At 43.1% G+C, this 15,443-nt stretch overlaps 1 protein-coding gene across 1 annotated transcript in view; it reads right to left on the bottom strand.

Moving 5' to 3' along the window:
* The window catches only part of TCERG1L (transcription elongation regulator 1 like), a 301,739-nt gene that overhangs the window by 115,864 nt on the left and 170,432 nt on the right, over positions 1 to 15,443 (bottom strand). The window contains exon 5 of the mRNA XM_068255411.1: positions 4,131 to 4,247. Coding sequence (XP_068111512.1) covers positions 4,131 to 4,247 — 117 coding nt within the window. The remainder of the gene's footprint in view (positions 1 to 4,130; positions 4,248 to 15,443) is intronic.

Raw genomic sequence — 15,443 nt, forward strand, 5'->3', positions numbered from 1 at the left:
ACTCCTTGCTATTGAGCTAATTTAATAATATAAAACAATTTCAAACGTCAGAATTCAGTTTTAATATTCTCACTAAGCGCCAAGCACTTGTAAAGCTACTCTGTTGAATACAGAGTGATGGAAATGCTGGTTCAATCGGTGCAAAAGTCAAAAAGTCTGATCCAGGTCAACGATGGAGACCTGAGCCAAGGCGACGGTCTAAATCCACGAAAGAACTGTGGTTACTTCTCCTAATATCTGTAACAGCCTGCCTGCTAAGTTCATTAAAGAGGAGCTGTCAGCCATACTATCTCAGAAAAAAACACATTTATTAGTGGATAAATACTTGCTCTGCTTACATAACACATGTATTGCACAGTCCACGTTTTGATTTCAGTGAGTTTTATATAGTGAATAAAGAGGATCCTGTTTCTGTAAGTTTCCATTTTATAATCCCTGTGGCTGAAGCCATTCCTGATGTCATTTCCTCCCTTACTCGGTTCCTCTCCTCTGCCTGATTGTGTATGTATGTACTGTATGTATGTCCCCCTCTCAGTCTTCAGGCACTCTCATAATAGTGTTGTCCGGATCATGAACGATTCGGATCTTTGATCCGAATCTATTTTGTGAGTCGAATCATCCGAATCATCCAAATGAGTGATTCGGATTGCAAAAGGGGCGGGGCCAGGAGCGACACGCCCCCTCTCAGCGGGCAGCGGGGTCCTGGAAGAAGAGCAGGGATGGATCGCTCTGTTGGATGGGAGGCAGCCTTGCAGGGAGACAGGTAGATGAGAGAGAGGGGACATCGGTGCCAATGCCAGATATGTGTAGAGCACACATACTGGCTATAATGTGCTGCTGATTATAGGCTGTCTGTTCCGTAGTTGTGCACAGTGAACACATTGGAAGCTTTTGGCTCAGCACAGCTCAGTAACTTTGCAGGCACTGTGATTGCTGTGCAATATGATCCTCCTGCACTCGCTCTAAACAGCTGCACTTCACTTCTGGGAATGCTTTGGGGATTGTTTGCATTCAGTACACAGATGAGCATATAGGTGAAATACATGTAAAGCATAATGGTTGCAGCATGTGGGTATTGTGTGCAAGCAAACATTTCTGCTCTCTGCTCGTCCCTCCTCCCTTCTCTGTCCATCTTCTCCCCTCTGTCCATCTTCTCCCCTTCTCTGTGTGTCCACCCCCCTCCCCTTCTCCTGTTCACAGCAGGCAAAGACCTGTCCTGCTGTTCATTTCACCCCCGAATGCTTCGGTAGTAAAATGATCCGAGATTCGGATCAAAGATCCGGATCTTTTCAATGATCCGATTCGAATCATCTGGATCATTGAAAAGATCCGAACTTCCCATCTCTATCTCATACAGCTCTGCAGCTGCTGCACCCTCACAAATCATTGTGTGACTTTGCAGATCTGGTTTATCTGTATGGATCGGATTTCAGCTGAGTCACGTTCTCAACTTCTCAGCACAAGAAATATTGGCCAATCAGAGAGGAACAGAGGTGTGGGAGGGGAAACCTGGAGTGAAAGAAACTTCATCCAATCAGGCTGCATTAGTTATGTATGCAGAGAAAAGGGGAGGAAAAAAAAACAACCAGCATGCACTGCAACTTCTCTTTTGCGGCAGATGTACCAAAGAAGAGCCAGGGGACCTGGTACATGATATTCTATTGAGGAGAAAAGTAATAGTGATTTTAACTTTTGGATTGCCTGGTTAGCATACTTATTATTTGTTTACCATATAAAAATAGAGAATTGATTTTTGACTTTATGCCCGACAGTTACACTTTAACCAACTGTGTACGTGGGAGAATCGTCGGACTCGGAAACAAATGAATGGGGTGCGACAAATATGGACCATCCACTATGTCAACACTTCCCACTGGCCCCAGCTCCCACTATTCAGCGGCACCAATATTTGCCGGGTGGGAGGGTTAGGGTCAGGGGGGGGGCGCAGAAGGGGGGAGAAGGTTTAAGTGGACCTGAACTCTTGCACAGGACAGAAGGAAAACATGGAGAAATGCACCCTGTATGTATTTAGAGAGTCTAGCCTGTCTTATTCCCCCTCATCTGTGACCTCTCGGCTATGTCAGCTCAGCAATATTGCAGAATTTGTATCAGCTGTAACAAAGAAATGTTTTCCTTTAAAGGTTAATTTGCTGTCGCTTATCTTTAAGAGCAGAAAGGAAGTTCTGAGTGGAGGTCTGATTTAAAGGACGACTGTAGGTGGGTAGGGGGAAAAACAGTTGAACTTACCTGGGGCTTCTAATGATCCCCCGCAGATGTCCTGTGCCTGCGCAGCCACTCACCGATGCTCTGGTCCCCGCCTCCGGTTCACTTCTGGAATTTTCGACTTTAAAGACGGAAAACCACTGCATCTATGTGGTCATGCCCTCGTGCCCACTGACGTCACCATGAGTGTATTGTGCAGGCCCAGTACAGTCTACGCCTGTGCAGTACGCTCCTGGCGACATCAGCGGGAGAGAGGACACAGCCACGCAGGCGCATGGGTTTTCCGACTTTAAAGTCGGAAACACCAGAAGTGACCAAGAGGCAGGGACCAGAGCATTGGTGAGTGGCTGCGCGGGCACAGGACATCTGCGGGGGACCATTAGAAGCCCCAGTTAAGTTCAACTCTTTTCCCCCTACCCCCCTACAGTGTCCCTTTAGGCTGCTTTCACAGTGGGACGTTACAGGTGCACGTTAGTGCAGCCTGTAACACTCCCCCAACGCACAGCAATGAAACACAAGTGGGCTGTTCACAGTGCCCACGTTGCGTTACATGTAACGCTGCACGTTGTAGTGAAAGTGCAGCATGCTGTGCGTTTTAGCGGGTTTAGCCGCATTAGACTGTTTGCACATGCTCAGTGGGGGGCGGAGAGGAGGCGGGGAGATGCTGCTACAGTAGCCGCGCACATGGATACTTAATATGCACTGCACTGGCGGCCGCTGATTGGCCGGCGGGACCACATGATGCGGAGAGTCTCGCTCCGCATCACGTGGTCCGCGCGCCAATCAGCGCCACTCTGGGAGACCTTATGCGGATAGAGCCGCCTAACGCGGCTCACTCTAACGCCCTCTCCCGCACCACCATGCGTTGCGTTAGGGGCACATTATGCGACTATAACGCCCCCTAAAACGCAACTGCTTAGTGTGCAAGTAGCCTTAAAGAGACACTGAAGCGAAAAAAAAATTATGATATTATGATTTGTATGTGTAGCACAGCTAAGAAATAAAACATTAAGATCAGATACATCAGTGTAATTGTTTCCAGTAAAGGAAGAGTTAAGAAACTACAGTTGTTATCTCTATGCAAAAAAGCCATTAATCTCTACGACTTTCAAAGTCGTGGAGAGGGCTTTCTTCTGACTTGTATTATCTCAACTATAAGTGAACAGTTTTCTTTTTATCTGCTAGAGGAGAGGTCAATAGTTCACAGACTGCTCTGAAAGAATCATTTTGAATGCAGAGTGTTGTGTTATCTGCACATATTAGAGAATGATGCAATGTTATAAAACACACTATATACCTGAAAATAAAAATATGAGAATATTTTATTTGCTGCTAATCTTCTAGTAATTATTCATAGTACACAACCAATTCATTATATCATATTTTTTTTTTCACTTCAGTGTCTCTTCAAGGTTAGATGGGGTTAAGGTTAGTTGCCCGCAGGGGGGCAATGTAAGGTGCCCGCAGGGGTTTCAGGTTAGTTGCCCACCACCAAGGGAGTAAGGTTAGGTACCGCTGGATGGATAGGCACCACCAGGGGAGTTAAGATTAGGCACCAAAGGGGATGGGTTCCGTGTGAGAATAGGGAAAGGTTAGGTCAAAGTGAAAAATCAGCAAATGTTACCGATATTTCACTATATCAATTAAGTAGTACAATATCTGTAAATGTATTGTTGTTCTACTACCGCTATTTCCTACACCCTTTGAACTTTTTTTTTCAGTTTATGCCGCATCCAAATTAGCATGCGTCACTTTTAAAATGTGCATAGATTTGGTGCTTTTAAAGGCAAAGAGAGGTCACATCAAATGTTAACTCAAATTACTTTCTAAAACAGCCCTGTCTGGAGTACAACTACATGAACACTTTCATACTAGCATATATACTTAGAAAAGAATTGTGGTCTTACCCTCTGATGCGCGGTCAGCCAAACTAGTCATGAAAGTTACTGCTGGCGATGTGGTTAATCTGGCCACCTGGGCTGGTAGCAGAGGCATGACACGAGCCTCTATTCTTGAACTGCATCCTGGGAAGAGAACGATGATCATCATCAATCAGACTTTAGTTTTGACGCTGACCAAAGACAGGCCAATATAACAGTGCAGATAGAAATACATCAGAAATTTGTTGTTCCAGAAAAAAACAGGATGAAACAGCTCAGAAGGAACTCGCTGACCCCTCCACTGGGGGTTCGGAAATCTCTTGGAGAGAACAAAATGAATTTCGCAACTTAGGTTTGCACAGCCAATAATATAGACATATTATGGGGGAAATAAGTATCTAGAAACCTTAAAGAGACTCTGTAACAAAATTTTGAGCCTTATTTCTTCTGTCCTATAAGTTCCTATTACTGTTCTAATGTGCTCTGGCTTACTGCAGCCTTTCCTACTTGCACTGTCTCTGTAATAAATCTTATCTCCTTTCCTCTGTCGGCTCTGTCGGGCTGAGGCTGGAATGTGTGGAATGTGCAGCACTGCTTGTCATTGGCAGAAGCTTTACACACCCCCTCCAAGCTCTGCATGAGTCACACAGTAAGCTAGTTCTCAGCCTATGATACTCTGGTTAGAAGCCAGTCTTTTGTTTGTAAACATTGCCTAAAACTGGCAATTACAAGCCAGGATTGCAGCAGAGAGTGGCAGAAACAGCACAGAGGGGCCCAGGAGAACATAATAAATAGAATGGTATGCTTTTTATTGTAAGAATTTTAGAGTACAGATTCTCTTTAAGACATAAAGAAATAAAACTGCATCACTACAGACAATACAAAAACAGATGTTGCAGTTTGTTAAAGGGAAGCCAAAGTGAGAGACACATGGAGGCGGACATTTTTTAATTCCTTTGAAACAATACTGGTTGCCCTGCTGTCCTGCTGGTCCTCTGCCTCTAATACGCAGGTGTGGAACTCCAGGCCTGGAGGGCCAGATCCATGCCAGTGTTTAGGATGGACTGAGAAAGGGAGGAATGTGTTCTACCTGATGGACCACACCCTTCCTGATTCAGACCCATCAATTCATTTGAACCATATCAAAAATGTGTGAGGACCTCGGTCCTCGTAGGACCGGTTTGACATACCTGCTCTAACACTTTTAGCCATAGACCCTGAAAAGTCATGCAGCAGATCAGGTGCTCTGACTGAAGTGTGGCTGGATCTTCTGCATGCTTGTTTTTGGTGTTATTCAGACACTACTGATGCCAGAAAGGTCAGCAAGGCTGCCAGGCAACCGGTATCGTTTAAAGGGAACAAACCTAACAATGATACGTCTCTTACCTCAAGTTCATTTTCAACGTACAAGGGTTGTTTGGAAAGTAACAACCATTTTCGATTAACCAAATAAGGAAACATTTTACTTTGGACACACTGACCAATATCCAATTGACTTGTTTATTGGGTTTTCTCCAAGAAGATTATTTTGATTTTTGTCTAAAAAAGATAGATAATCTAACATTATCTAAAAAATAACTTTTACAGCACTTAGCAATTGAAACATTTCTAAAAATTAGGGGAAGATAAAAGTAATTTTTTGCTTGGTGGGTGTTTTAAAAGTATTTTATTGATGAAATGTGAAAATATCTCATATTAAGAAAACTCAGCAGAAAAGGTATTGGCCCCCTGACCCTTATTTAAATCATCTTTTGTCCGATATTATCACATCTTGTGCTTGATTCACTAAGGCTACTTTCCCACCAAAACATTGCATTTTAGGGATCGTTAATATCGCATAACGTGCCCCTAACGCAACGCATGGTGGTGTTGAAGTTGGACGTCAGATTGAGCTGCGTTATGCGGCTCTTGGTGCGCTGTTTTCGTTCTATCTATACTGATAGAACAGCCGCTCCAGGATAGTGATGGGAAGTCCGGATCTTTTCAAGGATTCGGATGATTCGAATCGGATCATTGAAAAGATCCGGATCTTTGAACCGAATCATTTGAATCATTTTACTAGGGAAGTTGACTGGGGGTGAAATGACTAGCAGGACAGGACTTTCCCTGCACTGTGCATTCTGTATGTTCCTGTTTCTTCCAGACAGACATCCACTGTGAACCAAATCGTTCCTTGTGATTATCCGGATGATTCGACTCACAAAAAAGATCCGGATCAAATGAACGATTCATTCATGATCCGGACAACACTATGGGCCTGATTCACAAAGCGGTGCAAAGTGTTTGCACGCCAGTGAAAAGCCCTTTATCACGCCTAAACTCAGTTTAGGCGTGATAAAATAAAAAAACTTGCGCAAAGTTTTGCATACCCAATCTCGCGGCGCACGGTGCAGTGCGCCCATTAAACCCTATGGGCACTGTGCGCGCAATTGCGTGATCGCGCACGCAAAGTTTTGCGCGCGGGACTTTGCGCGCGATCACCAGCACAAAGCGGTGATAACTCTGCTAGTGCAAAGGTTATCACGCCTAAAGTATTTTAGGCGTGATAACTGGGTTATCACCGCTTTGTGAATCAGGCCCTATGAGTCCAGGTTATGTCAGCACAGTGCAGTGAATATTAAGTAGCCATGTGGCTAGTCACTGAGCATGTGCAAGCAGTCTAATGCAGCTAACTTTCCCAGAACGTCCAGCGTTACTATGTAACGCAACGTGGGCACTGTGAACAGCCCATTGATTTTTCATTACTGTGCGGTGGGCTGCGCTACTGGCTGCTCTAACGTGCGCCTGTAACGTCCCACTGTGAAAGCAGCCTAAGACAAATAGCATGCTTTATCAAAGTTAGCACGCCTTATCAAAGTTAACACACCTTATCAGAGTAGCATAGCGAGTGCTACGAACCCGCAGGGGCTTAGGGCAGGACGGGTGGAGCTCTCGTCATTGCCAATTAGCAGGCATAAGTTTGCTGTGCTACTCTGATAAGGCGTGCTAACTTTGATAAGGCGTGCTAACTTTGATAAGGCGTGCTATTTGTCTTAGTGAATTAAGCCCCTTCTCAGTAAAATGCCTTTTGAACCGCCGCAAGCAAGAAAATACCCAGAATAATTTTTGACAGTACTTTTTCACCTACTTTTTTGTACTTTCTCAATTGCAGAGTGCTAAAAAGTTACTTTAAATAAAAAAATAACAAAAAAATTATCTCCTAGGGACCTTATTACTTATTTTTATTTCAGCATTTATCATCTATTTTTACAAAGTTTTCAATCCCTCTGTTATAGTAGTATCACACTCCTAACCTATAGCTTGGAGGAATTGGGGATGGAGGTCTCATGTTAGTGTTGCTGGAAAAAATAAATCAGTTACTGGCATTCTGCAGTCATGTGACAAACAGTGCAGGAGAGAAGAGGGAGAGAAGAGTTCCCCCCTTAGAGATGCAAGTTAAATTACCGTGAGAGAATACCTTGCGTGGCAGATAACAATTGTTATTTTCTGGATGGTCCTCATAATTTAAAACTTGTGAGAAAAATAAAGCATGAGATAGATACTTACCTCAGTAGGGGGTGACCTAGAGGCTTCACTAATCCTTCTGAAGCCCACAAACGCACCCAGCACCCTCTTCTTCCTCACAGCTGTGTTCCTCTTCATGTAGAAGTGTGGTCGCACTGAGCAGGCGGCCCCCTGTGCAGTAGCATGGGGCCACTCATGCATGGAGGAAAAAGCCATGCATGAGCAGCTCTGTGCTACTGTGCAGGTATGGGCCATTTTGGCAAGCATCTGTGGTATAGGCTCAAAGGGTCCCAGTCCCAGCGCTAGATTGGGGAAGTCAAGAAGGATAAGGGAAGCCTCTAAATTATCCACAGGTTTCTCTCTACTGAGGTAGGTATCTAACGTTGCCATTTTTTCTTTACAGGTACACTTTAAAGGACACCTGTAACACTGTTAAAAAAATGTAGACACTCACCTAAGAGTAGGAAAGACTCTGGATCCCTTAGAGATTTCCCATTCCTCTGCATCCCCTAATTCCACCACTGAGTCCCTCTCATTCCACTTTTCAACTGTAATTTTGAATAGACCTTCAGGTCTCCTCAGAAGGCCACAAATGTACAGGGTCTCTGAGTTCTTCCAAAGACGGGTGGCTGTATTGTGGCAGACTTACACGTGCACAGTACTCAGTCACTTGTCTTCGGAAAGTACTCGGAGACCAAAGTACTATCGAGAAGACCCAAAAACGCAGCCAGCAAAAGATTTGAATGGGGGCCTAGTGGTGGAATCTAGGGGACACAATGAGTATTGGGGGGGCTCAGAGGGGTCTAGAGCCTTCCCTCCTCTTAGTTAAGTACCTAACTTTTTTGTTTTACAGTGTTACAGTTGTCCTTTAAAGAAATAGAGATTTGCCAGTTAGCAAATGGAACGTGACTAAGAGCAGGTCTCATTTGTGTACTTTCAGTACAGATTTGTCACTGCCGTATACAGTACTAGAGCTGGAACCACACAATGCAGAGGCACCTCGGTAGGGAGGAGTGAATCCCCCATCTGCGTATGTTAGCAACCGGGACTTCTGTTTTCATCCATAATTTAGAAGCGAGCCTTAATTAGGTAACAGAGCCAATACACAACAAACCAAAACACAGGCCAAAGCTGCAGAAGGAAATACACTGTCTTATTAACCCATGCTGACAAATAGCGGTTGTACTGACCTAACGATTGCTGCGATCGGTTAGTGGGGGACCATTAATCTCTGCCGCATGTTAAGCATACTAAATAAACAAGTAGCATGTTAACAACAACGGCCTAAACATTAGCACCCATTTGTATCGTTGTATTCTCTGTATAGGCTGTGTAAAAAATCACTGAATTCTACAGTGTTACAGAGTTAAAATATTGTATGTTTTTAGTGATATGGTTAAAGAGGAACTTCAGCTAAAACAAACATACTGTCATTAAGTTACATTAGTTATGTTAATTAGAATAGATAGGTAATATAATTTTTTACCCACCCTGTTTTAAAAGAACAGGCAAATGTTTGTGATTCTTGGGGGCTGCCATCTTTGTCATGGGGGCAGCCATCTTTTTGGTTGAAAGGAGGTGACAGGGAGCAGGAGACACAGTTCCAACTGTCCTCTGTCCTGATTACCCCTCCCAGCTGCACACGCTAGGCTTCAAATGTTAAATTCAAAATTTAAAAAATATAAATTGCACCAAAACAGCAGAATGAGAACAACAAAATCAGAAATCCCATCATGCTTTGCACAGCATCAGGGGAAAAATGCCTGGGCAGTTTTCTTCTGTGCAGCTAAAAATGAGGCTTGTATAAGATAAACAAAGTTCTGATGCTGTGAAAATGTTAAAGAAACACCAAGCCTTTTCAGTGCTGCTGTGCTGAGTCGATTTTTAGTCTGGAGGTTCACTTTAAGTACTGAAAATAAGATTTTAGAGAGATCTGTAGACATTATAATGTTGCTTTTATTGCTAGTTCATCTCTAGAACAACCTAACACAGCCTACCTATATAATTTGGTCATAAATAGCTTAGGCCAGATATTTTTACCCCTGCTCAAAAAGTATGTTAAACTGTAGAAGGGAGGCAACCAATAATAATACAAAAAATAGAATATAAAAAAAGTAAAGTACACCAACAACAATGAGACATTTGTAAAGCGCTTTTCTCCCTGAGGACCCAAAGCACATAAGCTTGTCTTGGATCAGTACACAGTGATGTGTACAGGGGGAAACGTTATGTGATCATGACAGACTAAACAGGTGGCTTTTCAGTTCTGATTTTACCCTTTCCAGCAGTGCTGGTCGTAATGGAAAAATCTACGCTTACGGATCATTACGCGTAATTTTACGCTATTACGCATTACGCAATTACGGTTACGGCGTAGGAAATTATCTACGGTACATCACTGTAATTACGCGTAAACTTACGCAATTACGCGTAAGGATACCGTAATGAAGGCGCTTACACTACAATGTTACGCGTAGTGCCGTAATACCCATTAATGCGTATTTTTGTACGCATGCGGACGATATGTACGCAATAGCCGTCAATGTGACAGTTATTGCGTACATATCATTCGTATGCGTCAAAACGTACGCTTATACTGAAGGGCGGGAGAAGATACTATTGGTTGCTTAGGATGTTGACTGATTGGCTACTCTTAGAAAATGGGAGATTTTACGTTAGTAATTACGCGTAAAATTACGCGTAAGTGTTCGTAAAATTACGCATGCCTAGCAATTACGGTAGACAGTGTAATTACGATACCACTTACGGTCTTACGCGTAAATAATTACGCGTAAGACCGTAAGTTACGCGTAACGCTTACGCGTAAATTTACATTGAATTACGATGCGTAATTACGCTCATGCGTAATTTCGGCCCAGCACTGCTTTCCAGGGTTGGAGCTGTCTTTATTGAGTTTGGCAAGGCATTCCACAGGGTCGTGGCAGCATGGCAGACAGCTCTGGATTCAAAGGTTTTGTTGTTGGACTCTGGGAGTGGTCAAGTTATTGGATCTTTTTGATCTGAGGTTATGGGATGTGTGATGCAGTTGCAACAAATCCTTCAGGTATCCAGGGCCAGTTTTGAAAAGGATTCTCCATTATATGGGTAGTCAGTGTGGTGAACAAAGGATTGGTGTTATGTGGCAATGGCGGGGTTGGCTTGTTTACAGCCTTGCGGTGGCATTCTGTAATAGTTGCAGGTAGTGGGTCTTTATTTGAACAGCCTGCCTAGAGGGCATTTCAATAGTCTAGCTGTGATGTGATAAAGGCGCGAACTAGGATTGGAAGATCCTCTGAGTGAATGAGGTGCTTAATTTTTGCAATATTCATTTGGTGAAAGAAGAAGAAGTGTTTCACTACAGCTGAAATGCGATTCCTGAAGTTTAAAGAGTATGCAGTGCTACTTAGATCTTGAAACAGCCGATGTGAGGTAATGAAATGAGTGTGCGCTATAAATGAGGTGTTTTCAGATTCTCCACCCACTTTCTAAAATATCAGTGGTACTAACCTGCAGTAATCGCATAAGGTGGGCTAATTTCTCCACATGCTTATTTGGTAGCCACTCCAAGACAACCCAATCTTGTGAATACAATTTCTTCCTATAACTTCATTTTAATTTACTAACATGCTCAAGTCACTTCCCCTGACTCTCCCTCTCTTGGGGCATTCTACATTGTCTGCTCTGGAGAGTTTTTTAACCAACATCATAAAAAAAAAAAAAGAAGAAGTTAAAAAGCAAAATATTAATGAATAGTTTGTAGACCTCATAATTCACATTCTCACACCAAATAGAATATTCTCAAAAACTTTCTTACAAATAAGTTAAATCCCCTCCCCCCTTCCCCCAATCGAATTTAAGGATTAGATTGTAAATTCCTTTGAAGGACATTTAAGGTAGCCATACACTGGTCGATTTGCCATCAGATCATTCGACCAACAGATAGATCCCACTCTGATCAAATGTTATCAGAGAGGGATCGTATGGCTGCCTTTCAGCATGAAACCAATCACAATCTGTGAAGCTGCCGCTGACACCCCCCCCCCCCCCCGCATACATTACCTGATCCGGTTGGCGCGAGTCCCCCTCGGTCCCCGCGGCTTCTTCTCCGCGCTGAGTTCCGGACCGGCTGCTTCATTGAACTGCCCGTCCGGGGAAGCTTAAACAGTAGAGAGCGCTCTACTGTTTAAACTTCCTGCCGGGACAGGAAGTCGCAATTATCGTTAATACGGCAAAAAAAGCCATAAAAAAGGGCGCCATGAAAAATGTTGTTAATAACATTACAACATTATAGTTTTTGAGGTAGTTATCGTTTAAGATGTGTACAACGTTATAGTTTTTGTCATATTATTTCATTAATAACTACAAATTTTATGTTTTCAAAGGTATTATCATTAATATATGTAAAAGGGTGTTTGTGCAGAGGGAGTGGTTAGGGTTAGGCACCACCAGGGGGTGGTTATGGTTAGGCACCACCAGGGGGGTGGTTAGGGTTAGGCACCACCGGTGGGGGTGGTTAGGGTTAGGCAACACTGGGGGGAGTGGTTAGGGTTAGGCACCACCAGGGGGTGGTTATGGTTAGGCACCACCAGGGGGGTGGTTAGGGTTAGGCACCACCGGTGGGGGTGGTTAGGGTTAGGCACCACCGGTGGGGGTGGTTAGGGTTAGGCAACACTGGGGGGAGTGGTTAGAGTTAGGCACCACCAGGGGGGTGGTTAGGGTTAGGCGCCACTAGGGGAGTGGTTAGTTTTAGGCAACACCAGGGGAGGGTTCTGTGTGAGGGTAGGGTTGGGTTAAGCAGTATTGACAAAACATGTAACAACATTTAACGTTAATATTTATTCGTTATTATTTCTATTTTGTGTTTGCAACTGTAATTATCGTTAATAAAGCGTGACAACGATGGTTCTTGTTTGCAAATTTCGTTAATACCTGGCGCCAAATTCGTTAATAAGTCGGGCCTTTTTTTCCCAGCGACCTTTTTTCATGCACGCATAATAATATGGTAGGACATTAGACTATGACTATGGTAGGATTATATTGTGAGCACCTCTGAGGACAGTCAGTGACATGACTTTGTACTCTGTAAAGTACTGCAGAAGATGGTATGGTAGGACACTAGACTATGACTATGGTAGGATTAGATTGTGACCTCCTCTGAGGACAGTCAGTGACATGACTATGTTCTCTGTAAAGTACTGCAGAAGATGTCAGTGCTATATAAATGCATAAGAATAATATGGTAGGACAATGGGCTATGACTATGGTAGGATTAGATTGTGAGCACCTCTGAGGACAGTCAGTGACAGGACTATGCACTCTGTAATGTGCTGCAGAGGATGTCAGTGCTATATACATACATAATAATAATATGGCAGGACATTGGGCTATGACTATAGTAGGATTAGATTGTGAGCACCTCTGAGTAAAGTGAATGACAAGACTATGGACACTGAAAAGTGCTAAAGAAGGCAGTGCCATAAAAATACCCATTGCATATTGAAAAGTCGAAGAACAAGGACCCAAAAAACAATGAACAACACAAAGAATGTTAGGTACAGGTAATTCAGCCCACCATGATGAGCTTAAAGCGGACCCAAACCAAACATTTTTTTTAATTAAAAATATTTAGTTGCACCACTCTGACACATACAAAGATAAATAAACACTCCTTCAAGCTTATGATCATTTCAGTGCATGCTTTTCACCCTTCTCTTTTCATAACTAGGGTTATACAGGTGGCAGCCATTAGCAATTCCTCCATCGCCGGACACTATCTACTTCACCAGTCTGCCGGATTCTGTCCCGGCAATATGAAAGGAAGGGAGGGGTTCCTCCAATAAATGTAAAATATTTTATATTTGTCATCATGCAGTTGAAAAAAGGCTGCTATTTATTATTATAATTTAGAAAATAGATTTTATTTCTGAAATCTTGTATTTTTTATTTGGGTCCACTTTAAGTGAATATACTGAAAGAATATTTTTTGCAGATCCCTTATACTACATAGAATTGGTAAGATTGGATGAAAAAATTGTACCATGTATGGCCACCTTAAGGGGCATTTTATTGTCTAGATGTGAGAATACCATTGAGGAGAAAACTTGCAGTAGGAGAATATGTGCATTGAATAAGAGTCCTTCTATCTCATGTCAGGTGATGTAGCGAACATGAAATTTTCGGTTCGCGATTGCAAATTTTTCTCAAAAGTTCGGGAACAAACCAATCTTGCAAACTGCCATGGAATTCAATGAGCAGATGATTGCAAACCTATAGGGACTGTGGCTACAAAAGTTATGGAAAAGTTGTTTCAAGGGGTCTAACACTTGGACTGTGGCACGCCGGAGGGGGGTCCATGGCAAAAGTCTCACCAAAAATTACAGAGTTGATGCAAAGTCGTGTTTTAATCTCTAAAGGGCAGACATCACAGTACATTCCTGCATTTGTGGAATTGAACTTTTATGACCTTGAACATGTTGCTCTGCCTCTATCGCCTACACACCAAAACTGTCAACCAACTCAAATAGGAATGTTTGTTTAAAGTGTAACTGTCGGGCATAAAATCAAAAATTAATTCTTTATTTTTATCTGGTAAACAAGTAATACGGATGCTAACCAGGCAATCCAACAGTTAAAATCGGCTACTGCTTTGTGTGAGGCATGAATGGAACCAGAAACTTTTCCTCAGTGTTTAACCCTCTGGGGGATAATCCCGAGCTGAGCTCGGGGTAAGCCGCCACAGAGGTTTTCTCAGGCCCTGGTGGGCCGATTTGCATAATTTTTTTTTTGTTGCACGCAGCTAGCACTTTGCTAGCTGCATGTATATACCGATCGCCGCTGCTCCGCGCTGATTCGCCGCTACTCGCCGTGCCGTGCCACTCCCCCGCACAAGACCCCCTGCGCAGCCTGGCCAATCAGTGCCAGGCAGCGCTGAGGGGTGGATCGAGACTCCCTCTGACGTCACGACGTCGTTGACGTCGATGACGTCATCCCGATCGTCGCCATGGCGACGGGGGAAGCCAAACAGGAAATCCCGTTCTGAACGGGATTTCCTGTTTGCTTTGTATGCCGGAGGTGATCGGAGGGGGTGGGGGGATGCCGCTGCACAGCGGCTATCATGTAGCGAGCCCTGGGCTCGCTACATGATTTAAAAAATAAAAAATGTAAAAAATAGTGCTGCGCCACCTCCTGGGCGATATAATTGTATCCCCCAGGAGGTTAAAGAAACTCATATCTAACATGAAACAATGATGCTTTGATAATGATGATATTTTACGTTAAAGTGTAACTGTAGGGCATAAAATCTAAAATCAATTCTTTATTTTTATCTGGTAAACAAGTAATAAGGATGCTAATCAGGCAATCCAAAAGTTAAAATCTCTATTACTTTTCTTGTTGATGAATGATTATTCCCCACTTTACCTGACTCTCATTTGGTACGTTGCCGCACAAAGGAAGTTGCAGGGCATGCTGGGTTGTCCTTTTCTGCTTCTGTACATTAGTTAAGTCTGAGGGGAAATAAAGAAGCAAAAAAGACCCAGCAGGCCCTGCAACTTCCTTTGTGCTGCAACGTACCAAATAAGAGTCAGGTACACTGGGGAATGATCATTTATAAACAAGAAAAGTAATAGAGATTTTAACTTTTGGATTGCCTGATTAGCATCCTTATTACTTGTTTACCAGATAAAAATAAAGACTTGATTTTAGATTTTATGCCCTACAGTTACACTTTAACGTCAAATATCATCATTATCAAGGCATCATTGTTTCATGTTAGATATGAGTTTCTTTAAACACTGAGGAAAAGTTTCTGGTTCCATTCATGCCTCACACAAAGCA

Source organism: Hyperolius riggenbachi, chromosome 10 (genome assembly GCF_040937935.1).
Source record: "Hyperolius riggenbachi isolate aHypRig1 chromosome 10, aHypRig1.pri, whole genome shotgun sequence".
NCBI classification, from domain to species: Eukaryota; Metazoa; Chordata; class Amphibia; order Anura; family Hyperoliidae; genus Hyperolius; species Hyperolius riggenbachi.